General features: G+C 38.6%; 1 protein-coding gene across 4 annotated transcripts in view; it reads left to right on the top strand.

Annotated features, from left to right (window-relative positions):
• CCNB3 (cyclin B3) overlaps positions 1-25,449 on the top strand; it is a 46,298-nt gene that overhangs the window by 17,548 nt on the left and 3,301 nt on the right. For 3 of the 4 annotated variants that reach the window (XM_074278350.1, XM_074278352.1, XM_074278353.1), the window contains exons 2-11: positions 7,994-8,150; positions 9,864-9,947; positions 11,563-11,666; positions 13,048-13,183; positions 14,412-14,510; positions 17,652-17,744; positions 21,451-21,588; positions 22,431-22,586; positions 23,687-23,836; positions 24,141-24,271. In XM_074278350.1, the coding sequence (XP_074134451.1) occupies positions 7,994-8,150; positions 9,864-9,947; positions 11,563-11,666; positions 13,048-13,183; positions 14,412-14,510; positions 17,652-17,744; positions 21,451-21,588; positions 22,431-22,586; positions 23,687-23,836; positions 24,141-24,271 (1,248 nt within the window). The remainder of the gene's footprint in view (positions 1-7,993; positions 8,151-9,863; positions 9,948-11,562; positions 11,667-13,047; positions 13,184-14,411; positions 14,511-17,651; positions 17,745-21,450; positions 21,589-22,430; positions 22,587-23,686; positions 23,837-24,140; positions 24,272-25,449) is intronic. The other variant, XM_074278351.1, reaches the window with a different exon arrangement.

The following is a 25,449-nucleotide window of genomic DNA, read 5'->3' as shown; positions in this document are numbered from 1 at the left end:
CAGGGTCACACAGCTAGAAAGTGTTGGAAGTATCTGAGGCTAAATTTGAACTCAGGTTCTCCTGACTTCAGGGCTGGTGCTCTAACCACTGCGCAACTAGCTATCTCAACACTCCCTTTTACCTTCTCCACTTTTACCTCAGATTCTTTCCCTCATTTTTATGTTGGCTCCCCTTCCTTTGTTCACATTTTTATCTCCCTTTCCACTTTTACCTCATCTCCCATCCTTTCCCCCACTTTTGCTTTAACTCAACCTTCTTTTCCCCCAATTTTACCTCAGCTTCTTTCCCTTATTTTTTTCTCAGCTCTCCTTCCTTTGTCCCCACTTTTACCTCAATTTCCCCCTCAGTTTTACCTTATCTCCTCATTTCTCCCCAATTTTACTTAAGCTCCCCTTCCCCTTCCACCAGTTTTGACACAGCTCCCATTTTCCCTGGACTTCTTTGTCAGCTCCCCCCGTTTCCCCTCTACTTTTACCTCATCTCCCATCCTTTCCTCCCCACTTTTGCCTTAACTTGCTATTTTTCCTCCACATACTTTTACCCCAGCTCTTTCTTTCCCCAATTTACCTCAACTCCCTTTCTGTTTTCCTCCACTTTTACCAAAAATCCTTTCCCCCTACTTTTACCTGGGGTCATCTTCTTTCAATTTTACCTCATCTCATTTCTCCCCAATTTTACCTCAGCTTCCATTCCTTTATCTCCAATTTTACCTTAGCTTTCACTTTTACTTCAATACTCCTTTTTTCCCCCTCCATTTTATCTCAGTTTCCCCTTCCTTTTCCTCTACTTTTAACAAAGCTTCCCTTTTTTCCTTCGACTTTTACCTCAGCTCTCTTCTTTCTCCGATTTACCTCAGGTCCCCTTCTTGTCCTCAAGTTTTACCTCAGCATACCTTCTTCCACCAATTTTACCCCTGCTCCTATTCCTTTATCCCGAATTTTACCTCAGCTTTCACTTTACCTCTGCTCCCCCTTTTTCCTTTCAATTTTACCTCAGCTCCCCTCCTTTTCCACCCAATTTTACCTCAGCTCCCCATCCTTTGTCCCCACTTTTACCTCAGAATTCACTTTTACCTTAACTCTCCCTTTTTTCCTTCTAATTTTATGGCAGTTCCCATGTCTCCCCACTTTTACCTCAATGCCCTCTGCTCCCCCCCTCTTTACCTCAACTTCTCATTTCTCCCCACTTTTACCTTGGCTTCTTTCCCCCATTTTTACCTGAGCTCTCCTTTTTTTTTTTTACTCTTATTTTACCTCTGCTCCCCTTCTTTCATCCTATTTTTTGCCTACATTTTTTCTGTTTAACGTGACTTTTACATTAACTTCCATTCTGTTTTTATTCCCTTTTAATTTCAGTTCTTTTATTTCACCATTTTTACTTCATTTCTCTTTTTCATCTAATTTTTGCCACAGCTATCCTCTTTACACTTTATTTTTTACCTTAGCTCTCCTACTCTTTACTTCAGATATACCTCAGCTCTCCTTTCTTGCAGTTTTTCCTGTTAGCCTTTTTTCCTTTACCCCATTTTACTTCAGTTTCCCAGTTTTTCTTTACCTCATGTTTACTTGAGCTTTGCTTTCCTTCATCTAATTTTTAACCCGTATCCCCATCTTTTTATCTCATTCTCCTAATTCAGCTCCATTTCCTCTATTTTTGTTAGTTTCTTATTATTCTTTCCCCATTTTACCTCAACTCCACTTTTCTTTTTCACTTCATTTTTATTTCAACACTCTCTTTTCACTGTATCCTAATTTTATTTCTTCTCCCTTTTTTCTTCACCCACTTTTCACCTCTGCTACTTTATCTTTGCTGTTTTTTATTTATTTATCTTTATTTTATTTATTTGTTTGCTTGTTTATTTATTTATTTTGCATAGTCTCTTCTTGTCTCACCTTATTTTGACCTCAACTTCTTTTTTATGCCGTTTTGAAATCTACTCTCCCATTCTCTTCATCCCATTTACTTCAGCTCACATTTACTCTTCCTTTTTTTAAATCTCAGCCCTCCATGTCTTCTGTTCCCTTTCTCCCTCATCTCCTCTTCTTTTTTACCCCATTTTTTTGCTGAACTAACTTTATTATTATTTTTTTGCTTCACCTCATTTAAAGCTCATCTCCATTTCTCTTCATCCCATTTTTGTTAGCTCTCCCATCTTTTTATCCCATATTTTCTTAGATTCCCTACCTATCTTTATTTCATTTTACCTCAACTCTCCTGCCTCTCATTCATTATCCTATATTTATTTCACTTCTGCTTTACCTCCATTTTCTCCTCTATTATGTTCTTACTTTACCCCATTTATCCTCTCCTATTCCTCTCTTCACCCTGTTCTACTTCATTTTATTTTATTTTTTATTTCTTTATTTTTGTGGTTCATTACCCCCTTTTCAGTTTTCTTTAGTTCCCCCTCTCTCTCTTTACTTGTTTTTTCCACTCATTTGGGCATCATGCACAATCATTCCTCACAGTGGTCAGGCATACTGAAGTTGGAGATCCTTGGTATATAAAGAGAAGCCTTGCTTCTCACTGTAATGTAGAGAACCCAGGAAAGTCAAGCTGCCTTTCCCTTTGCCCCCTCAACATTATTTCAAAGTTATACTTCACCTATTGGAGTTTCATTTTCTTCTAAAATGATTGTTGGAATTGCAAGATACCCAAGGTATCTCCCTTTGGGAACTTCAAAGCTGTTAAAATGTCAACTTTTTGGTTGATTTTGGGGGGTTATTTTTATTTATTGGTGGTTGTTACAGTTAACTGGATTTTTTTTTTTTTTTTTTTTTTTTTTTTTTTGCACTTCTTACTTTGAGTGTCTTTGGCTTGTTGGTAGCTCCTACTTTTCCTTTCCAAGCTGTTTTTGAGAGTGAAGGTCTCTAGATCTTGGCCTATTTTTTTTTTCCTCTGACCACTCCATCTTGGAGTGGAGAGTGTAACTATTCCAAACTTGGCCAGGGTTGTCATAGTCTGGAGGCCAGCTGAATGACTTAAGAATAGTAAAGGATCAATGGAGTGACCCTTATTTGTCTAGCCTTTTGACTTCTGAAGCTTCATACCATGTCCTTTAGGTTTTGACATGCCATCCTAGCAGTTTTTCCTAGTTCTCTTCATTCCTTCCTTTTGGATTTATGGTGGTGTTATTTTTAAAAACCTGGTAAAGATTTGAATCTAATTATCCAATCCCTCAGGATTTGAAATTATATTGATTTTTATTTATTTTTTTTTTGCCAGGATTTTGTTTTTCCTTCCCTTTCTTCCCCTGGGTGACCAGGGTACACTGGGTATTTGGAGGGGAGAGAAAATAAATTTTTATTATGAATTACTCTTTAAATTTTTGGTGCAATTCACTTTTGAATCCATTTGGCCCTGGAGATTTTTTCTTTGGGAGCTCATTTATGGCTTGTTCAATTTCTTATTTCAAAATAGTTATTTAAATATTCTACTTCCTCTCCTTTTAATCTACACAATTTACATTTTTGTAAATATTCATCCATTTAACATAGATTATCAGAGTTATTGGTGTATGATTGCACAAAATAGATCCTAATAATTACTTTAATTTCATTTTCATTGATGATGAATTTACCCTTAAATCATGGATCTTTTTTCATTTTTTGTTATTTTCTCCTTTAATATTCAGGATTTCCAATTTGGTGTTTAACTGAGGTTTTTAAATTTGTTCTTTAAAAAAAATTAGTTACTTTTCAGTCTGTTCTTTTTCTATTTTGTTGATTTAAAGATAGATATATCTTTCCTCCTAAGTACTGTTTTGCTACATCCCATAAATTTTGGTCTGTTATCTTGCTGCTCTCTTTAATGAAATTATTGATGTTTCTTTGCTTTGTTGTTTGAGGTCATTCTTTAGGATTAGATGATTTATTTTACAATTCATTTTTAAACATTTGTTGAATATTGAATATAGTAAACATTTATCGAGTAACTTTTGTTGCATTATTATTTGAAAAGAATTATATATTAAATATCTATGCTTTTATCCATTTTGCTGTGAGAGTTTTATGCCCCAAGACATGGCAGTTTTGTGTAGGTACCATGTTAAAGATATATTTCTTTCTATTCCCATTCAATTTTCTTGTGATCTAGCATATCTAACTTCTATGAAATTTTATTCATCTCCTTAACAATTTTATTTTTACTTCTTAGATTGATCTGGTTCTGAGAGGGGAAATTTGAGGTCCTCTACTAGTATAGTTTTACTATTTCTTTCTGCAACTCATTTTTCTTTAAGAATTTGGATGCTATATACCATTCGATGTATTTATGCTTAGTATTGGTATTACTTCATTGTACTTTTTAGCATAAAATGTAGTTTCCATGATTATCTCTTAACTAGATCTGTCTTTGCTTTTGCTTTGTCTGAGATCATGATTGTTACATCTGTCTTTTTTTTTTTTAATCAGCTAAAGCATAATAGATTCTGCTACAGCTTCTTTTTACACTGTGTGTGTATGTGTGTGTGTGTGTGTGTGTGTGTGTGTCCCTTTCAGTTGTGTTTCTTATAAACAACTTATTGTCCTATTCTGTTTTTTTAATCTAGTCTGCTATCTGCTTTCATTTTATGAATGAGTTTTTTATATTCAGAGATTTTGTTTTGTTTGGCTGAGGCAATTGGGGTTAAGTGACTTATCCAGGATCAACAGCTAGGAATTATTAAGTGTCTGAGACCAGATTTGAACTCAAGTCCTCTTAACTTCAGAGATGGTACTTTATCCACTGTGCCAAGTAGCTCAGTTTTGATTACTATTTTCCTCCATCCTATTTTTTTGCCTTTCCTTCCTCTCTCCTTTTACTCTATCCATCCTCAAAAATGTTTTGTCTTTTTCTATGACCCTCTCCCCACTTCTGTTATTATCCTCTTCTACTTCCCTGTAGGACAAAATAAATTTCAATACCAAATGGAGTTTTGTATATTCTCTTTTGAGCCAATTCCATATGAGAATAAGTTTTAAGTGTTGTCTACCAATACCTTTCCCTTCTTCCCCTCCATTGTAAAAGCTCTTCCTTTTTAGCCTCTTTTATGTGAGATAATTTATCCTATTCTATCTTTTCCTTGTTCCAGTGCATTCCTCTTTCTAATCCCTTAATTTTATTTTTTGAAATCATTCTGTCATAGTTCATTCACACCCATGCCTTCTAACTGCCCTAAGAATTATTATCTTTGCATATAGGAATTCAAACAGTTTAACCTTTTTGAATCTCTTATGATTTCACTTTGGGTTTACCCTTTTATATTTTTCTTGAAACTTTTATATGGAATTTCAATTTTCTTTTTAGCTGTAAGTCCTCTATTTTATTAAATGTATAATTTTCACCCTGAAGGCTTATACTGTGTTTTGTGGGGTAGGTTATTTTTGATTGTGACCCTATCTCCTTTGCCTTCTGGAATATCATATTTCAAGCGCTTTGATTACTTAATATGGAAGCTGCTACTTCTGGTGTGATCTTGACTGTGACTCCATGAATTCGAATTGTTTCTTTCTGGGTGCTTGCAGTGTTTTCTCTCTGACTTGGAAACTCTGGAATTTGGATATATTTCTGGGAGTTTTTGTTTGGATGTTCTTTTCAGAAGTTGCTCAGTGGATTCTTTAAATTTCTATTTTATCCTTTGGTTTTCTGGCAGTGTTCCTTGATAATTTCTTGAAATACAACATCTGTTTGACTTTCAGATAGTCTAGTAAGTAATTCTTAGAATTTTCTCTTGGATCTATTTTCCAGGTCAGTTGTTTTTTCTAGTGAGATAGTCACATTTTCTTGAATTTTTTTTCATTCTTTTAATTTTGTTTTATTGTCTCATGATGTCTCATGGAGTTATTAACTTTCATTTGCCCAATTCTAATTTTTAAGGAATTATTTTCTTGAGTGAAACTTTATACCTCTGTCCAGTTTTACTTTTTAAGGAGTTCTTTTCTTCAGTGAATTTTTGTGCTTTTAACCAAAGTGTTGACTGACTCTTCATGATTTTCTTGTATCACCGCCATTTCTTTCCTCAGGCTTTCCTCTAATACTCTAATTTGATTTTTAAAATCCTTTCTGAGCTCTTCAGGATTCTTTTGGGCCTGTGACTAATTTTTTTTTTTTTTTTTTTTTTTTTTTGAGGTTTGCATGTAGTTGTTTTGACTTAGTTTTCTTCTTCATTTGTCTTGATCTTCCATGTCACCACAGTAACATTCTGTGGTCAGATTCTTTATTTGTAGTTCGCTTACTTTCCAGTCTGCTTTTTGACTTTTTACTTTGTTAAAGTTGGGCTCTGCTAGGGGAAAGTTAGAGGTTTTCTGTGTTAATGTTTTCAGAGCTAGGTTTTGTGGGGGTTTTTGGAGTGTGTAAGTTAGAGAGTTCTTTCAAGGCAGTATGATCTAAGGAAGAGGAAGGGTGATCATTGCTTTCTGGTCTGTGAGTTAGCATAAGCACTTTTTTTTTCACCCTGGAACTATAAACTACAATTGCCACTTCCCTGTGGCCACAAATGTAGCACATGTTCTAGTGTTCCTTCTTGTCCTGGGATTGTGACTGTGTGTGTGTGTGTGTGTATAATTTTTTGCATTTTTGCACCTATGGATTCTTTCCCCTCTTTTATGATCTCTTTGGGATACAGTAACACTGCTGGATCAAAGGGTATGCACAGTTTGATACTCTTTGAGCATACTTCCAAGTTATTCTTCAGAATGGCTAGATCACTTTGCAACTTCACCAGCAATGCATTAGTTGTCCAGTTTTCCTACAGCCCTTCCACCATATTTTTTTTTGTCATCTTAGCCAATCATTATACGTGTGCAATGGTATCCCAGAGTTGTTTTAATTTGCATTTCTCTAATCATTAGTGATTTAGAGCATTTTTTCATATCCCTCAAGACGGCCTTAATTTTTTCATCTGAAAATTATCTGTTCATATCCTTTGACCACTGAATAATTGGGGAATGACTTATGTAAAGAACTGAATCAAATTTATGAGAATACATTTGAGAAATGAGGCCTTTATCAGAAACACTGACTATAAAAATTGTTTCCCAGCTTTCTGCTTCCCTTATAATCTTGGCTGAATTGTTTGTGCAAAATATTTTTAATGTAATCAAAGTTATCCATTTTGCATTTCACAATGTTCTATAGTTCATCTTTAGTTATAAATTTCTTCCTTCTCCAAGGTCTGACAGGTAAGCTTGGATAACTAGTCTTGCTAGGCTCTATGGGCTTCATAGGACAAGAACCTAAAGGAAAATGTTTCTATAGCTGTGAGGGTAGACCAGTGCTGTCCTCTGCAGGTGGGGGGTTCAGGTTTAAAGCCTAAGAGATGAGGGGGGGTTGGGTCTGTTCTCCCCCTCCCTCTAAAAGATAAAAATTCTGTTGGCTGCGTTTCACCTGGAAATAATCCGGAGGTCTGGCAGCAGCATCTGTTAAGTGCCTTCTTTGTCATAAAGATGAGCTTTAGTGAGTTGGAGAGTTTCCTTTTACTCTTGTCAGCTGAAGGGAAGGGGCCTTTCCAATCTAACATAGTATATAGTTAATTCTGGGTTTTGAAATAGCCTGATGATCTATAAATGGTTTCCAAGGGAGACTAAGGAAGGTAACAAAGGGGAGGGAGGGGTAGGGAAATTCTGAAGCAAAATAAGCTGGATTTCAAGTATTGGTGACAGTGACTTGGTGTGTCTGTTCAATGGTTTGTTTCCTTTACTTTTTGGAATAAAAAAATTAAGTGCTGTTACCCATTCAACACTGCTGTTTAGAAGAAGCAGACTCAGTCTGATAAAAGTGAGATTGCTTCTAGATAATATCAGTGTGTGTTGCTAATGTGAATTCTTATGCAGTCCCTTCAAAATAATTAAATCATCAATCTTCTTTCTAGGGAAGATGAAAATCTGGATGCGTGGGTGTCCAGGGATGATAATATATTCTCAGGGAAGAGCTGGGATCTTTTACCTTAGTGATGACTATTTCCAGGGGTCTCCAGATCTTCTGCTAAAGGGTACTGTGCCTTTTTGATTGCAGTGCTGTGGGGGAACAACTGCTGAATCTGTGGAAGATGCCAATGCCTCGGAACTCCAGACCTTCCCGTGGCAAGGGATCCCGATCCACCAAAATTCAGCCCATGGAGAGTACTAGAAGTGATGCAGTTAGAGCCATGGAAAGCCAAGAAGGAAACAAGGTTAACTAGATAGGAGCAAGTTGTCGTTCTTACCGATGCTTGTTTTTCCTTTCTTTCTGTACTCGAGTCTGTTCACTGATATGCATATCCCCCCCCCCCCAAAGTGTATCTGTATGTTTTATTAAAAATGAAATAGGTGTTTTATTCATGCTTTTTGTTTTTTAGATTGGTCACTTTTTAAAAATGTCTTTTTTTATGAGCTTGACAAACTGCAGCTATTATTTCACATGTAAAGAAGGACAGAAAGAGAGAATTATATATAAAACCACGAATCTATTGCCATATAATAAATTTAACATAGTTCCAAAATTTTCTTGTTTATTTGTATCCCTCTGAACATCCTTGCATCTTCTATGCATTTTTAAATGTTCAGTTGATCCAGCTTAAGTAGCCGCATGAATAGTGCTGAAGGTCAGGAAGACCAGAATTAAAATTCAGCTCCAAACATTTATTAGCTGTGTGACTCTGGGCAAGTCACTTAATCTCTACTTGCCTCAGTTTCCTTATCTGTAAAATAGCATCTTATCTTTTAAGGTTGTTGTGAGGATCAAATGAGAGAATAATTATAAAGCATTTAGCACAGTGCCCCGCATGCAGTAAGCACTACTATATATAAATAAATAAATAGCTGCTATTACTATTATTAATTTTGGCATCTTCATCACTACCCAGATTCCTCCTCCCAATAAAGGCTTTTTTAATACTAATTTCTGATAACTACACAAAACACAAATCCAATTCTTTCTTATAACAAAGAACAATTTAGCTAAAACCAAACCAATATAGTAACTTTGTCTGATATGGGATATGTACCAGTATGCATCTGCAAGTTGGTCTCCTTTGTGCTAAAATGGAAGGAAGTGTTTGATTGTGAGAATTGTGGAATTTGGTTGTTGTGGGTAACCTGGATTCTGATAACAAAAATATTTGCATACCCTTTCCCCCCATGTGTCATTTTCAACAGTGCACTAATATTCCATTATATTCATTTGCCACAATATGTTTAGCTTTCTCCCAGTTAGTGGCCATTCGCCTTTCCCCCAGTTCTTTGTGGTATCTAAGAATCTTCCTAAAATATTTTGGTATATATTGGACTTCTCTATCATTGATCTCTTTTGGGGCTCATGTGATTCCCTTCATTAAAAGATTCGACCTAAATATACTTTAATAATATTATTATTAAAATAGCATTTATGTAATACCTATTATGTGCCAGGCTCTGTGCTAAGGGCTTTTTTTTTTTTTTTTTTTTTTTTAAACAAATATCCCAGTGTGCCTCACATTGAACATTCTCATCAGGTTGCATTTATATAGCACCTGGTGATTTGTAAAGTGTTCTGTTATGTCATCTATTGCTTACCCTGTAAGTGTTAGATCTGTTACTTATGACTTATTCATAATTATTTTAATCAGATACTCTACCTGTGGTAGAGCTGTCAGAAGGGAGGGAGGGAATGAAGGAATCTAGACCCAGCAAAGCATATGGAAACTGGTACCAGGAGACTAGAAGAAGACAAAAATAAGTGGGGGGAAAAACAACGTTGTTGGATCCTAACGACATGTCCCCATGACCAATGACTGCTTCCTTTGGATGTGGCTATATGTAGATGAGCCTTATTTTTTTATGTTAAGTGTTTCTGATGTGTCAACCTGAACATGGATCTCCTAACTGGCTGGCCCCAGACATTTTAAACATATCTTCTTTCCTAACAGGAGGAAAATAGCCAGGCAAAGAAATCACCATCTTCACCACAGGGAGTAGCCAAAAAGCGATCAGCTTTTGGAGATCTCACCAATGTGAGTAGCTTGGTTTTGTTTTGATTTGTCAGTGTCTTCTAACCAAATGATGGCTGATGAGCTCAGGGTGCCACATGGCAGCTGGAACTTATTTGCTGTCTAGCTTTGATAGCTTTGCACTTGCCTCTGGGATTTGGAATTTGCACCTAGGCTTTGAGCTAAATGTTGGCAGAGTCTTTGTGTGCCTATGGAGTCAACCAGATTCAGGTCTCTGAATGACCTTTCCTTAGATTGAAATTTAAAGTACTTTGGTGGGAGGAGATTGGAGTAATACTTTGTCTGTTCTGTAGTCCTTCCTTTAAGCCCCCACGTTGGCTTATCAGGTAGATTAAAAATCCAATTGAGGATTCACATCTCCAACTTGGGCCAGTTGATAGAGATCTTTAGGTTCAGTTGTCACACACTGGACATTAAACAGCACATTATCAGAAGGTGGGAGCTGGATAACCCCTTCCAAGGGCACAGGAGTTAGTTTAATTGCTTCCAGTTAAATAGAACTCCTAAGCTGATACTGTAACATTTGACATCTCCCTAAGGCAGGGGTTCTTAACTTGGGGTCCATGAAGATATTTTAAAGAAATATTCTGATAGTCCAATTTTAAGTCTGAGAAGGATATATAGGCTTTACCAGGCTACTGCCAAAGGTATCTGTGATCCAAACAAGGTGATTAAAGCCTGCCTACGGGATGCTCAGAATACAGGTTTCAGGTATTTTAGCAGGGAGAAGTTTGTGCACAAGTAGCCTGAGGAATGTAGCCTCTCTAGCTGTTACTTCTCCTTCTGGGACTGTCTGAGAAGTCTCCAGTCCCTTTATGATTTCGGAATAGACATGTAGAGTAGGAGGAGCCTAGGGGCTTCAGCTAAGTTGGATCACTTGAGATTCCTTCTTATAAAAGAAGCTCCCAGGGGCAGCTTTGCAGTTCTGGGACATAAGCAGTGGCACATGTGTGGATGTCTTTTAGGGAGGAACAGTTATCGGATCAGAACTTTAGGAATCTATCTTGGTGATGTCCAGGTAGGTAACATGTTCAGCATTTGAGGGAGGATGAATCTGTTTGATCCCTTAAGGTGATGTTACATATGAGGTCCCTACAGCCTATTATCCTCTATTTTTCCTTTAACTTGATTTAACCATAGCAATTTGGTCAATTTTTAGTTTTTGGTTAAGAAGTGTTTTAATTTAAACATTAGTAGTTTTCAATCAGCCTAATGTGACCTGCTGATATTCTCTACCTTGTGTCTTGTTAGCCCTACCTGGACAGTGGGGTAATATGACCCCTTGGATAGTAGGTATTCTCAAATCAAAAGAGAAGGAACTAGATAGAACCTATATCCAGGTACACTTGTATGGTTTAATTACTTAACCTCATAAGTAGGCCATAGGAGTCTCTTTCTTCCTTTTGTGATATTCCCTCCTACCTTTTTGGCCACTAGGTTAAAAGTCAAGGATCCAGAATGCTACCCCAAATTTGGTAGCCAATCAGATATCTTGATGTGATAAAGATATATTTTCTAACTAGTATTACCTGTACCTTTTTATTGAATGTCAGACTTTCCTGGGGAGGAGTGGTTTTGCTACTAGTACTGCAGTGGTTCTGTTCATTTGCTTTTCTAGGCTCACCAGAATCATCCTAAACAGTCCAAGAAGGTAGCAGTCAAGGGTACTGCTAAGAAGGTACTTAGGAGTGCAGTGGCTCATGATTTCTGCAAAAACTCAAAGTAAGTAAGAAAAGCCCTGTACTAACTTGAAGTTCAGGGGATGACATCCTTTCTTCATTGGAGAATTGGGCTAATAAGTTGGTGATGTTAACTTTAGGTACTAGCTGAAGTTCAAATTATGCCCAAGCTGATAGTTTTGAGTGGAGTTGTAGAGAAGTCTTGCTATGGAAATCAATAAAAGGGCTTTGTGCTTACCTCTTAGGAATTCACTGACCCATTTTCATGGCTGGTTTGTGGCAATTTTGATCTTTCAGAAAGTTTGCAGGAAGTAATCAAAGGTTTGCCACTCCTACCAACTGAGAGAAGTTGGATCTTTCTTGTTAGAAAATAATCCTTTCAGTGGCCCTAATATTCTTGTTCTTGGTCTCTATTTTTAGCTAAAAACTGATGTATGAAAGGACTTGGAACTGTTCTGATGGTCAGCCACTTTGCTCAATCAGATTAGTGATTCTTCTTTCCCTTCCCCTCACCCCTCCAATCTCTATTTAACTTGATCTTTGTTGCTTTATTCTTCTGACCTGGCCATTAACATTTCCTCTCAAGGAAATATAGTACTGTTTAGTTTATATCTATAATCATATTCTTGGCCTCCTGCACCACGATCTTATTGCAATCTTTTCTAGTCCATGTTGTCTGCTGGGCAGTTCACACCAAATGAACTGTTCGATTCTCTGTGTGGATTGGCTGAGAACCTGATCTGGCATTAACCTCTCGATTAAGGGTTCTGCCTGGCTTTTCAGCTCAACAAGCTGTTTAATTCTCTATTATATACAAGTCTCTGTTAGGGAAACTGTCTTTCTATCTGGTCTGATGAGGATTTCTCTGCATATTGCAGCTCTAATCTGCCAGGTTGACATAGCAAACAAGGTTCCTTGAATCTCTTCAATATCTTTTTTCTTTCTCAATTACTATTTTTATGTTGAGATTCCTAAACTCGGTCTCTGTTGCCAGCCCAGAATTCTGGCTTTGAAGGTCATGACCAGAGAAAGTTTGGCATCTATTGCTTTTGGTCTAGATCCCATTAGCCCCTTTTTTATTCTGTACAAAAAGAATTCTTATCTAGGTCCAAGGCATTTTCTGCTGCCTATCATGTCTCCTCTGCCATGGGTAATCCCAGAATATGTGGAGAAATAAAAATTGCAAAAAGTGTAAAGGTCTTTGTCAGAGCCTGCCCATTGTGTTGCCTGGCCTGTTTATTTAGCATGATGACCATGGGGGTAGGGGTGGGGCTCAGAAGTTGTTTGTGCTTTGAAGCCAAGACCCTTTTCCCAGTCAGGCTCCCTAAAAAACAATATCTGAAATCCCTTTTCGTGTTCTTTCCCAATGAGACAGTAGCCAAGGCTCCTGAAACAGTTTGTCCTAAGTCTAGTTTCTCCCACAGGTATGGTCCCAAACCCCTTCCAGAGGAAGCCTCTGTCAGCTCTGAACCCACTGTCAAAGAAGAGGCCATCCTTGTTGAGGAGGAAGAACCCAGTGTTGAGGAGGCCTCAGCTGCAGAAGAACCAGGACCAAGCAAGGTACTCTTCCTTTCCATGTCTCCTTTTTTCTTATTCTTTGACTGGCTGAAATTCAGAGGATCTGTGAAATGTCTCAGAAAAGCAAGCATGGAGCTCTGGGAGATTTTTGTTTACTCTTAGCCAGAGAAGTATTACTTCTGAATCTCTTCACAACCAGGTAGACGAAGTACTGATTTCTTTTGGGAGGGGCTCCTGAAGATCTGGGCTCAGCAGATCATGTCCCTTGTCTTCTGGTACAAATTTGCCCCCCAAATCAGGCTGCCTGTAGATCATTGGTTATTAATAAATGTTCAATAAGTATTTACTCACTGAATGATATTAAATAGTTGTTTTAGGTTTGAGTTTAGGGTTTTTTTTTTTTTTTGCTAGGGGTCCAATCAGACTTAAACAAAAAGAACAGATTAATGATCAATTAGCTTAAGATCAAAGAGCACTTACCTGTTTTACCCCTAGAATATTGGTAGAGGATGAAGGGGAAAGACTTTTAGAGAAGGCAGACCTTGAACTATGAATTGGAGGGCTAGGATTTGTCAAGCAAGAGAAAGGGAAGTCATCATATAGCTTCAGAGAAGATTTAGTCCTCAAACTTTTTTAAATAGGAGGCCAGTTCACTGTCTTTCAGACTGTTGGAGGGCCAGACTATAGTAAAAACAAAACCTAACACTCTGTCTCCGCCCCTCGGCCCATTTGCCATAACCCGGCTGGCCATATAAACATCTTCATCAAGCCACATCTGGCCCTTGGGCCATAATTTGAGAACCCCTGATTTAGAAGGTGGGAGGAGACTTGAGCTGAGAAAGAAGAAGCCAGTTGGAAAATGCATCTGGCGCCATCAAAATGTATACACTGAACTCTAGCACACAACCCAGGGAGACAGAGAAGAGATAGATGGGGTTCTTGGGCACAAATTCTACCAGGTAAGTTGATCTGTTGGTAAGGGTCCCAGCAGCATCAAAGCATCCTGTAGTGGTAGTTTTCCCTGTAAGAACTGTCCATCTCTTGTGTGGTACAGCAGGCATGCCCAAGGGAGCAGTTCAAATATAGAAACCTCTCTTAAGTATGCAGAGCAGTATTTTGTGATCTAGCCCACATTTCAGAGGCGTTCAGCTTTGAAGCTACTAAGGGCTTAGGCCTTTTGAAATATCTTAGCAGAAGGATGGGATTGGTGGTACATTTATAAGTCTCCCCTGAGAGCTGTATTCCTGATGGAGCCTTCTGGTGACTCCAGCAGATGCCTAGGAAGGAGAAGACTAGAAAAGCTGAAGACGACCCATACGCCAACACAGAATATGCCAAGGAAATCTTCACATACATGAGAAAGAGAGAGGTATGTTGTATGCAGGGGGTGGGGAGTGTTAGCTTTTTCTTGTTTTCTAACTACTGTTCCATGTCTCCTATCAAGCCTGTAAGTTGAACATTGAAAACTTAAATCATTATCTGTAGCATCAAGAAGACAGGGCCAAGAAGAGAAACTAGCTATATAGCTTGAGGACCAAGTTCTAGACCTCATTTCTGGGACTATTGTAGGAAATTTGTTCTTTGCTGTGGACAAATTCCCTCCATTTATATAAAATGATTTCTTTGGATTTTTGCCTGATGATTAGATATTTTAGATATTAGAATTTTTTTTTCTGTCAGTTTGTTCATGGATCTTTAATGGTGTGATCCTTTAACCTGATCAAAATCTGTTGTCATTCTACTTCTTCCTCTGCTTTGTAACCCCTAACTCTGTTATCCATCTTTACTGTGCCCTCTCAGCCCTTGACCCCTCAGTTTTACCCCAGGCTATCACTTCAGCCCTTGTTAGGCTCTGCTCCCCTTTCTTTCCAGTCTTGACCCCCTGGTGAACTAGTTCAGCCCCATGATGTCTTCTACTTTTGAGGCTCTTGCTCCCTCATTCTGTTGCCCTGTCAAGCCTCAGCCCTGAATCATTACCACTCCCCTACTGTCCTGTCTCCTAATTTTATATATATGTGTGTATGTATATATGCTATTAAATGAAAAAATAATGAAACCATGCCAACTAGGTCCGCTACAAATTTATGTTTCATACTCTCAGCTCGGCTCTCACTGTGGCAAGGCAACCCTTTTACACTTTTCTGATCCATTCACCACAATACGTTTTCTAAACATTTTCATTCTTAATCAAAAGCTCCCATGGCTCCCTTCCCTCCTATCCTCTCAACTGAGAATTGTCTCATGTCTTCCTGAAAAGTTTAAGGCTGTTTGCTGAGAGCCTTCTTTTTTCTTCCTCTTCCATTACTGAGATCTTTTCCGACTCTCTCCTCCTTCATTCCTGCCTCACAAAAGGAGGTGACTTCTGGTAAGGGAGATTCCCCTCTACATGGATAAATGATCCCATACTATCCCATCTTCTCCAGCAGATTTCCCCTTCTATCATCCCGACTCTCACTAATCTACAATCTGTGTCTACTGGCGTCCCAAACATACCCTTGTCTTCCCCATCCTTGAACCCCTCTATTCCTACTAGGTGTTGCCACATCTTTTAGTCCCTTTTGTGACTGAACTCTATTTCTTTTTTCTTTCTTAGCGCTGCAGTCTGGCTTCTTCCAGCCTCATCATTCTGCTGAAAGTGCACTCTTCAAAGTTACTGATCTTCTCTTACTTTTAAATTTAATGACCTTTTCTCAGTTCTCTTCTTGATTTCTCTGCAGCCTTTGACATTGTCCCTAAGGCTTATTTGACATTGATCTCTCCTGGTTCTCCTTCTACCTAGGTCACAATTTCTTCTCAGTCTTTTTGTTTTCAAAAGAATTTTAAGTTAAGTATTAATTCATTTAAAACAATAATAACAAATTATTACATGTTAAGATAAATAACATTTTATAGGGGGAAAACAACTATATTTCTAGAAGAAAAATGAGAAGAGTAAGCTTTGTTTTTCATTTTGAAAAATCTCTTTCATGTCTGGCTTAAGAAGAAGACAATTGGATTGTCCCATCTATTTTGCCATTTGGTCCATTCCTGTATGTTGTTTTCCTTGAAGTATATGTAGAAAATTCCTTTCCTGGATTGTAAATTCTGAGCTAGAGAATTTCCAAGTACCAACTTACCACCTAGTAAGAACCTGACACTGGATCATCTTCGATGTTGTACCCATAAATTGTGGGTGTTCCTAAAGCTCTCTTTCAGGCCTTCTTCTCATCTCCCTCTTTGCTCTTTCATTTGGTCTCATTAGCTTTCCTGGTTCCCACTATCATGTCTGACAGTGAGGTGTTACAGTGGATAGTGTGCTGGGCCTGGAGTCAGGAAATCCTGAGTTCTGATGCAGCCTCTGTGTTAGCTTTGGCACCTGTTAATCTCAGTTTGCCTAAATTTCCCCATTTGTAAAATGGGCACAATAACATAGCACTCACCTTTCAGGGTTGTCGTGAGGATCAAAGGAAATGATTATTGTAAAGCAGCAATAGTAAGCCTTATACAAATGTTAGTTATTATTGTTGTTATTTTCATCATAATCTGTACAGATGATTCACTGATATATTTTTCCATCCCTAATTTCTCTTCTGACCTTCAGTCTTACATTTCTAGCTGCCTATTTGACATCTGGAGCTGGATGTTACCATTAGACATCTTAAATTCACACTGTCTGAAACTGAATTCATTATCTTTCCCTCCAAACCCTATCTTCTTGCTAATTTTCCTATTATTGTCAAGGGCACTATCTTTCTCCCAGTTATTCAGACTGGATACCCGAGTGTCTTTTTCAACTCATTCTCACCTCCTTTTGATTTTCTTCTGTAATACAGCTAATCCCTCCCAACTTCATCCATCTTTCTACTTTGTGTCAAATAGATTTTCCTTAAGTACCTATTGGGCCATATCCCCTTTCTGTTTGGCTTTTGCAGCTCTTGTGTACCTGGCTTCTTCCTGCCTTGCTAGTCTTCTTCCACATACTTTATGACCCAGTCCCCTTGGTCTCCTGGCTGGTCCTCACACAAACAATGCTAGCACACAGAATTTTCTTGAACAAGTTAACTAATTTTTATTATCTGCTTCCAGTTTTTGTCTGTTTCTGCCACTGGGACAGATAAATCTTGACTATGTTTCCAGCTAGAGTTCTGGCAAAGAGGGGAGAATGAGCTGCCAGTCATCTCTTTGTACATGTAACTGAATGAGCCAAAAAAGCTACTGTGTGGAAGTTTCCATTATTGGTCTTCCAACTCTGCATCCACTGGCATGATTGTGCAGGGGCTTGAAACCTTAGATTTCTTTGCTTTCCTTGGTCTCTTAGTGGAGATATCTTTCCTTGGAAATTATAAAGCATTGTCTCATGTTCTCCTACCACTTGATTCTGCATGTACCATACCCTTCGTGAGCATGGGTTCAAGAACTAAGGGCGATTTGGGAAGGAAGAAGGAGGTAGCAGCTGTATGGTTTGACTACTCTGATTTTGACAGATCCCTTCACCTTTGTTTCATTCATCTTTGTTCCTCTTGACTATCAGGAGCTCTTCCCAATCTCAAACTACATGGTCAACCAACATGACATCAGCAAGGAGATGCGAGCCATTTTGGTGGATTGGATGGTGGAGGTGCAGGTGAGTGTGGCAGCTTCTGGCAGGGAGGTTTGGGGTAAGATGTTTTAAAGAGGAGCCATGTGAATAGTTGTTCTTTGCCTTAGGAGGAAGAGCTAGGTAGCAGGCCTGGCCTATCCTTGTTTCCATGCCTTCTCTTCTCCTAGACTTCTTAAAATCTATTCTTGGCACTTTCCGTTATAGGGTCTTTTTTTTCCCACAAAAAATGTCTGATTGGGAATTGGTGTGATGACTCCAGAGGGATTTATATTTCTTTTTCTTTTTTTATTTTTCTTATAAAAATAATAGCTTTTTATTTTCAAAACATATGCATAGTTTTCAACATTCACCCTTGCAAAACTTTGTGTTCCATATTTTTCCCTTCCTTCCCCCTTCCCCTAGACAGCAAGTAATTCAGTTTATGTTAAATATGTGCAATTCTTCTATATGTGTTTTCACATTTATCATGCTGCACAAGAAAACTCAGATTAAAAAGGAAAAAAAAAATAAGAAAGAAAACAAAATGCAAACAAACAACAAAAAAGGTGAAAATATTATGTTGTAATCCACACTCAGTCCCCATCTCTCTCTGGGAGCAGATCGCTCTCTCTATTGCAATATCATTAGAAATGGCCATGTCATTGTTGAAAACAACCATGTCCATCAGAACTGATCATCGTTTAATCTTGTTGTTGCTGTGTACAATGATCTCTTGCTTCTACTCACTTCCCTCAGCATCAGTTCATATAAGTCTCTCCAGGACTCTCTGAAATCCTCCTGCTGGCCATTTCTTACAGAACAATAATATTCCATAACATTCATATACCAGAACTTATCTAGCCATTCCCCAGCTGATGGGCATCCATTCAGTTTCCAGTTTTTAGCCACTACACATAGGGCTGCCACAAACATTTTTGCACATGTGGGTCCCTTTCCCTTCTTTAAGATCTCTTTGGAATATAAGCCCAGCAGAAACACTGATGGGTCAGAGGGTTTGCACAGATTCATAGCATTTTGGATATAGTTCCAAACTACTTTCCAGAATGGTTGGTTCAGTTCACAGTTCCATCAACAATGCATTGGTGTCCCAGTTTTCCCAGATTCCCTCCAACATTTATCACAGGGGTATCTCAGAGTTGTCTTAATTGTCATTTTTCTGATCAATAGTGATTTAGTGCATTTTTTCATATAACTAGAAATGATTTCATTTTCATCTGAAAATTGCCTTTTCATATCATTTGACCTTTATCTTCTTATAAATTTGAGTCAATTCTCTATATATTTTAGAAATGAGGCCTTTAGCAGAACCCTTGGATGTAAAATTCTTTCTCCAGTTTTCTGCTTCTAATTTTTTTTATTATAAGTTTATTGACAGAATATATGCATGAGTAATTTTTACAACATTATCCCTTGTACTCACTTCTGTTCCGACTTTTCCCTTCCCTCCCTCCACCCCGTCCCCTAGATGGCAAGCAATCTTATACATGTTAAATATGTTATAGTATATCCTAGATACAATCTATGTGTGCAGAACCAAATAGTTCTCTTATTGCACAGGAAGAATCGGATTCGGAAGGTAAAAATAACCTGGGAAGAAAAGCAAAAATGCAAACAGTTTACACTCATCTCCCAGTGTTCCTTCTCTGGGTGTAACTGCTTCTATTCATCATTGATCAATTGGAACTAAGTTAGATCTTCTCTTTGTCAAAGATATCCATTTCTATCAGAATACAAGGGATTTACATTTCTGTAGAGAAGACTGTTTTGGGGTTAGAGTCTTTCTTAAGCTCCTGAAATCCAGCTCTACCAAACAGTGTCTTTGGCAGAAAACCTCTGCACTTTGGGTAGGAAAGGTAGCATAGTAGTTTGATAGATTTAAAGAAATAGAATTTTATGTCTTTTCATATTCTCATTTGATCGTTGAGTTCTTAAGTAGAGAGCATGATAGTTATTTCCAACTATGGATTATGAAATTAAGGCTTTAAAAGTTCACTTGCCTAAAGCCATAAAGAAAATGATGGAGTGGAGACTCCCTCTGTCCTTTGATGCCTTAGTGATATTTTTCTTGTCTCTGCAAATTGTCCTGTTTGGATTATTTTTCTAGTGCTATTACTCCATTGCCTCATTGTGGTTGTAGAGATGACTCTGAGTTCTGAAGCCTAAGGCAGATTCTCCCAAGCTAGGTCCACTGACAAGACTGTCTGTTTCCCAAGAACTAGCCTCGTTAAACACGGAGAGTTTATCCTTGGGTTGGTTGTGGGGTGATGAATTTTTTAGCCACAGCTTCTTTGGTATCGAGGACAGCTCTACCCTCAAGGGACTTAAAACTCTAATTAGAGAGAAGATGAGAGAAATGGAAAAACATTAAATAACGAGGCAACATGTAATTGTTGTATAGAATTGGGGCGTGTATGGAATTATTGTGGCCTGAGATGGTTGAACCAACCTCACTGAAGAGGTAAGAGTGAAGTTAAATGCCCATCAATTGGAGAATGGTTGGGTAATTATGGTTTATGAGTGTTGTGGAATATTATTGTTCCGTAAGAAATGACCAACAGGAGGAATACAGAGAGGCTTGGAGAGACCTACAGGAACTGAGGCTGAGTGAAATGAGCAGAACTAGGGGATCATTATACACTTCAACAACAATACTGTATAAGGATGTATTCTGATGGAAGTAGATATCTTCAACATAGAGAAGAGCTAATCCAATTCCAATTGATCAATGATGGACAGAATCAGCTACACCCAGAGAAGGAACACTGGGAAATGTAAACTGTTAGCAATTTTTGTTTTTCTCCCCAGGTTATTTTTACCTTCCGAATCCGATTCTTCCTTTGCAACAACAACAACAACAAAATTCGGTTCTGCACACATATATTGTACCTAGGATATACTATAAGATATTTAATATGTATGGGACTGCCTGCCATCTAGGGGAGGGGGTGGAGGGAAGGAGGGAAAAATTCGGAACAGAAGGGAGTACAAGGGATAATCCATGTTGGAAAAAATTACCTATGCATATGTACTGTCAAAAAATGTTATAATTATAAAATTAATTAAAAAAAAAAAAAGAGTGAAGTTAAAGCCTTGAAGGAGAGAGAACTTGAAGGGAAGAGCCCCAGGTAGAAGGGGCTATGGGCTGCTAGACTCACAGGTATAAACTATGGTCATGTTGTTTCTTTCCATTGTTCATGTTATCACTCTCTCCTGGCACAGCTGCTGGCAAGGTTAGGGTAAAAGACAGCATGAAACATTCAGAGCTTCTTGGAATCATTAGAAGCTGATGGCCCCCACTCTTTTTTATGGCCTGGAGTTATAGCAGCTTTTCCCAGAAGGCATGAGTGCCATTGGACCATGAGCTGTGGGCTTTGGGACAGAGAGGAGTTGTGTCTTGTTCTTTTTAACAACCAAAACTTTCCCTTTTGTAGCCCTGAGGTAACTATAACACTTGGCTGTTCCCTAGATATAGGCTTTGATTAGCTATAAGCTAGAGATAAGCTTGGGTTGGGCTCCCTGGGATGAACCTGCCAGGGAAAGGGCTTCCTGTTTCCCAGATTTTTGTCTCAACCCTTTCTCATTTAAGAACTATAGGGCTGTTTGATTTCTGACTTGTAGCCCTGCCCCCTCTGAGTATGTGTATACCAATTAGTAGCAGGAAGCCAAAAGTAGCCAGAAATAGACTGGAAGACAGAGGCTTAGATATGGCATGTGCTGTCTCCTTTTGCAGGAGAACTTTGAGCTGACCCACGAGACCCTGTACTTGGCAGTGAAGTTGGTGGATCACTACTTGATGCAAGTGGTATGCTTGAGGGACAAGTTACAATTGATTGGATCCACTGCTATCCTGATTGCATCAAAATTTGAGGTGAGTCCCTGGTTATGATCACAGAACTTTAAGAGAAGCATCATGTAAACCATTTCTTACCCAGGAGTAGAGAAGTCTGAATGAATGCCTCGTTTAACCTCATCAAACTGTATCTGCCCTGCCCAGGATGCTCTAATATTAAGCTGCTTTAGCAGAGTGGAGTAAGGGTTGGAATTTCTCCATTTCCTAGGTATCTTCAACTTCCTTCAACACTCCCTCCTTGGGAGAGATCGGAAGGGTAGGGGATGTAAATCATAGGCATGGAAGTGTAAGTAGAATGAATCCAGTGCAGGCTTGCTGCCCTCACGTGTGTCTTCCTACATAGGACATTGGGGGTTTTACTCTAGTCAGGGAAAATGTGCCAGAGACTTTCTCTCTTTTCCTCTTGTTCACATTGATTTGAAGTAGCACAGATGAAAGTAATTTCAGAGGGGCAGTGTGGCGTCTTATGTTCCCTACTAGACTTAGCCTTTGTTTTCCCTTGGTCCCTTCTCGATAAAGCAGTTGCCTTTTTTCTCTGAGAGCCATCCTTGACAGTTTTTAGGTGGTGACCAAGGCTCTTGGCTCGTTCTTCTCTGACCCTTTTTTTCAATCGGGCATAAGAAAGTCTCGGGCTTTGGAATAAGAAATAATACCTTATTCTAAGGCCCCTCAAAAGGTATTTGTTTCAATGAGTCTTTCAGGTCAGTGGGTGGTTTTCAGACTTGATATGAAGACTTGTGTCAAGAATGAGGGATTTTTTTTTTCTCTCCTATCCCTCTCCTCATTCTTTTGGGCACCTTGATTTAAGGGGATAGGTGCTATCTTATTCCTTTGTAACTCTCTTTTAACTTTGTTTTTAGGAACGCTGCCCACCCTGTATAGATGATTTCCTATATATTTGTGATGATGCTTATCAGCGAGACGAGATTCTCTGCATGGAAATTAATATCCTCCACGTGCTCAAGTTTGATATTAATATTCCTATTGCCTATCGTTTCCTGCGCAGATTTGCCAAGGTGAGAGATAGTAATTCCCATGGGCCTTTCTCTACCCTAGTTGAGTCTTCTAGCATTGGGATGAAGGGAAGTTCTAAGAGTCTTCTTTTCCAAACTTCCTAAATCAGGACATGACAACATTTCAGGAGAGTGTCCTAGGTGGGGAAACAAGTTAGGTGATGTAGTAGATAGAGTACTATACCTGGAATTGAGAAGACCTGAATTCAAATCTACTTCACATACTTAGTAGCTGTGTGGCCCTGAACAAATCACTTAATCTCTATCTGCCTCAGTTTTCTCATCTATTAAATGGAGATTATACATCCATCTCCAAGGGTTCTTGAGAGGACAAAATGAAATATGTGCAAGGCATTTTGCAAGCCTTAAAGTAGATATATAAGTGTTAACTATTACTATTCAGAAAGCAATATGAGTACTATGGGGCCATAGAGAAGAAAGCAGGGTACTCTTTTGGGTAATTTTGTCTACGGCCATTGCCACTCTACAAACATCCTGTGCATTATGACCTGGAAGCTATCAAAAGATATTTTTAGGCTCTGGGGAAAAGAGCTCAGGCAAGGAGAAACTGAGAAGGAAGGGTGGTTCTTGTGGGAACTCCCTTATCGGAACAGCATTTCAGATGTAAGGGATCTTGGAGACTCTCTAGGACAAACTTCATGAGAATATGAATTCCCTACATCATCCCTGACAATGCTTTCCTAGAGTGCTTGTAGATCTTCATTCCAGGAGAATGTTCCCCATTTCTGGGTGGCCTAGTCCACTTTTGGATATCTCAAATTGGTAGGAAGTGGGCTCCTTTAATGAGCTAAGAGCTCCCTTTCAGCAATTTCTACCTCTTCTTCCTGGTTGGATCCCTTGAGCCCTCTTCCACATGACAACCCTTCAGTACTTAAAAGACTGGAAAATTAGTTCCCCCGACCTTTCTTGGCACCTCAAGCTTTACCTTCTGCAGGCTAAATGTCTTCAGTTTCTTTAATCAGCCTTTTTGTATCTTTCTATGACATCGTTTTGACTAACCTCTTCATCACTTTGTTTTAGACATGCTTTATCTAATGTATTTCCTTAAGTGTGACATTTTCTCTTATTGGCCCCACTTCTAGTGTGCTCAAGTCAACATGGAGGTCCTGACTTTGGCCAGGTTCATCTGTGAATTGACTCTGCAGGAGTATGACTTTGTGCAGGAGAGGGCCTCAAAGTTGGCTGCTAGCTCTTTCTTCTTGGCCCTCAAGATGAAGAATCTTGGAAACTGGGTAAGCATTTGTATGGGAGCACTGAGTCTGGCAGAAGGCAACAAAATAAACCTAGAGCAAATTCAGTTTGCAACCTAGGAGGCTGATGGGGAGTGGAAGAAGGATTCAGAAGAGGTTTAAAGTGGTCTGCATGATAATTGGCACAACTGCCCATCACTATAGGGAAGGCCTTTGGGATACAGAATAAAGGGATTAGAAGGTGGGGCAGGCAATATCCCTCAAATTCAGTCTTCCTGGTTTGGCTCATGAAAAATCACATCCACATCCTTGGGCTCACAAAGACTACATTTCTTGCTTACTTTAGACTCCTGAATTAGAAAATTACAGTGGATACCAGAGCACAGATCTCTTCCCCTTGGTCAAGAGACTCAATTTCCTGTTGACTTACCAGCTCCAAGACAAACTCAAGGCCGTGCGGACCAAATACTCTCACAAGTAAGTAAGAGGCTGGGTTCTCTGCTTGGACAAGGGTTGATCCTTTGAAAAAGGCTTTGAAAACCAAAAGTTGTAACTTTTCTGACTCGAAGAATACTAGTAGTTTCTGGCTTCCAGATATTATTCCTTTTAAACTTTCTTTTCTGATTACTAACTGCTGGAGTAGACAGTGAAGGGATACTACCCTCAAAGTCTGTTACGTGGACATGATGGTTTCCTTAAAAGGAATACAGTAAAAGCCTTCCTCTCTTAGGCCTGCCCAGAAGGGAAGGCAAGGCCTTCGTGCTTATTGGGGCCTCTTTATTCAATTTCCAAATATTAATAAATAATTATTGAATCTTCCAACCAAAACAACTATTGCTAATTTTAGATGGAATGCCCCATTCTACTTATTTATCTCTTTATGGAGAGGAAGGATGGATATATTGTTGTTTTTCCCTTGGGATCAAGATGAGTAATTTTAATTAATCCATCTCTCATTATGTCAGCATTTTCATTTACTACATTTGTGTGTGTGTGTGTGTGTGTGTGTGTGTGTGTGTGTGTGTACGTATGTGTGTATGTGTGTGTCCTTTTTGGTTCAACTATGTTTTCTTTGTATCGATTCATACAGTTTAAAAACCCATGGTGCTTTGAAATCTTCAATTGTCATTTCTTATGGGACAATCATGTTCCATTATATTCATAGAACTTGAGCCATCCCCTGATCAGTGGCTGCTCATTTTGTTTTTAGACTTTTTTGCTTCCACAAAGAATATGTGTGTGTGTGTGTGTGTGTGTATGTGTGTGTGTGTGTGTGTGTGTGTGCGTGTGTGTGCATGGGCACATAGATTAGGTCATCCTTTTGGTCTATTCTTTGTTTGGGGTCTAGTGTATGTTGTCTGAATCAAAATATTTCTGACTACCATAGTGACTTCTGGCTCTGTTGGATTAACTCATGGCTTCACCAGCTGGACACTCTGAATACGTGTCTGTTTTTGCTGCCTTGCATCATATTTGCTAGTTGGTTGGGCATAAGGTGAAACCTCAGTTTTGAATCTTCATTTCTCTTGTAATTAGTGGTTCAGAGCATTCTTCCATAGGATAGTTGTTTTCTTTTGAGAAATAATTGTTTTTATTTTTTGACTTTTGTGGAGAATGATTCTTGGTCGTACATGTTTATGTGTCTTGATATTATA

The sequence above is a fragment of the Sminthopsis crassicaudata genome, chromosome X (assembly GCF_048593235.1).
Source record: "Sminthopsis crassicaudata isolate SCR6 chromosome X, ASM4859323v1, whole genome shotgun sequence".
NCBI lineage: Eukaryota > Metazoa > Chordata > Mammalia > Dasyuromorphia > Dasyuridae > Sminthopsis > Sminthopsis crassicaudata.
Note: the sequence above shows the minus strand (reverse complement) of the source record. Positions and strands in the feature narration are given on the sequence as shown.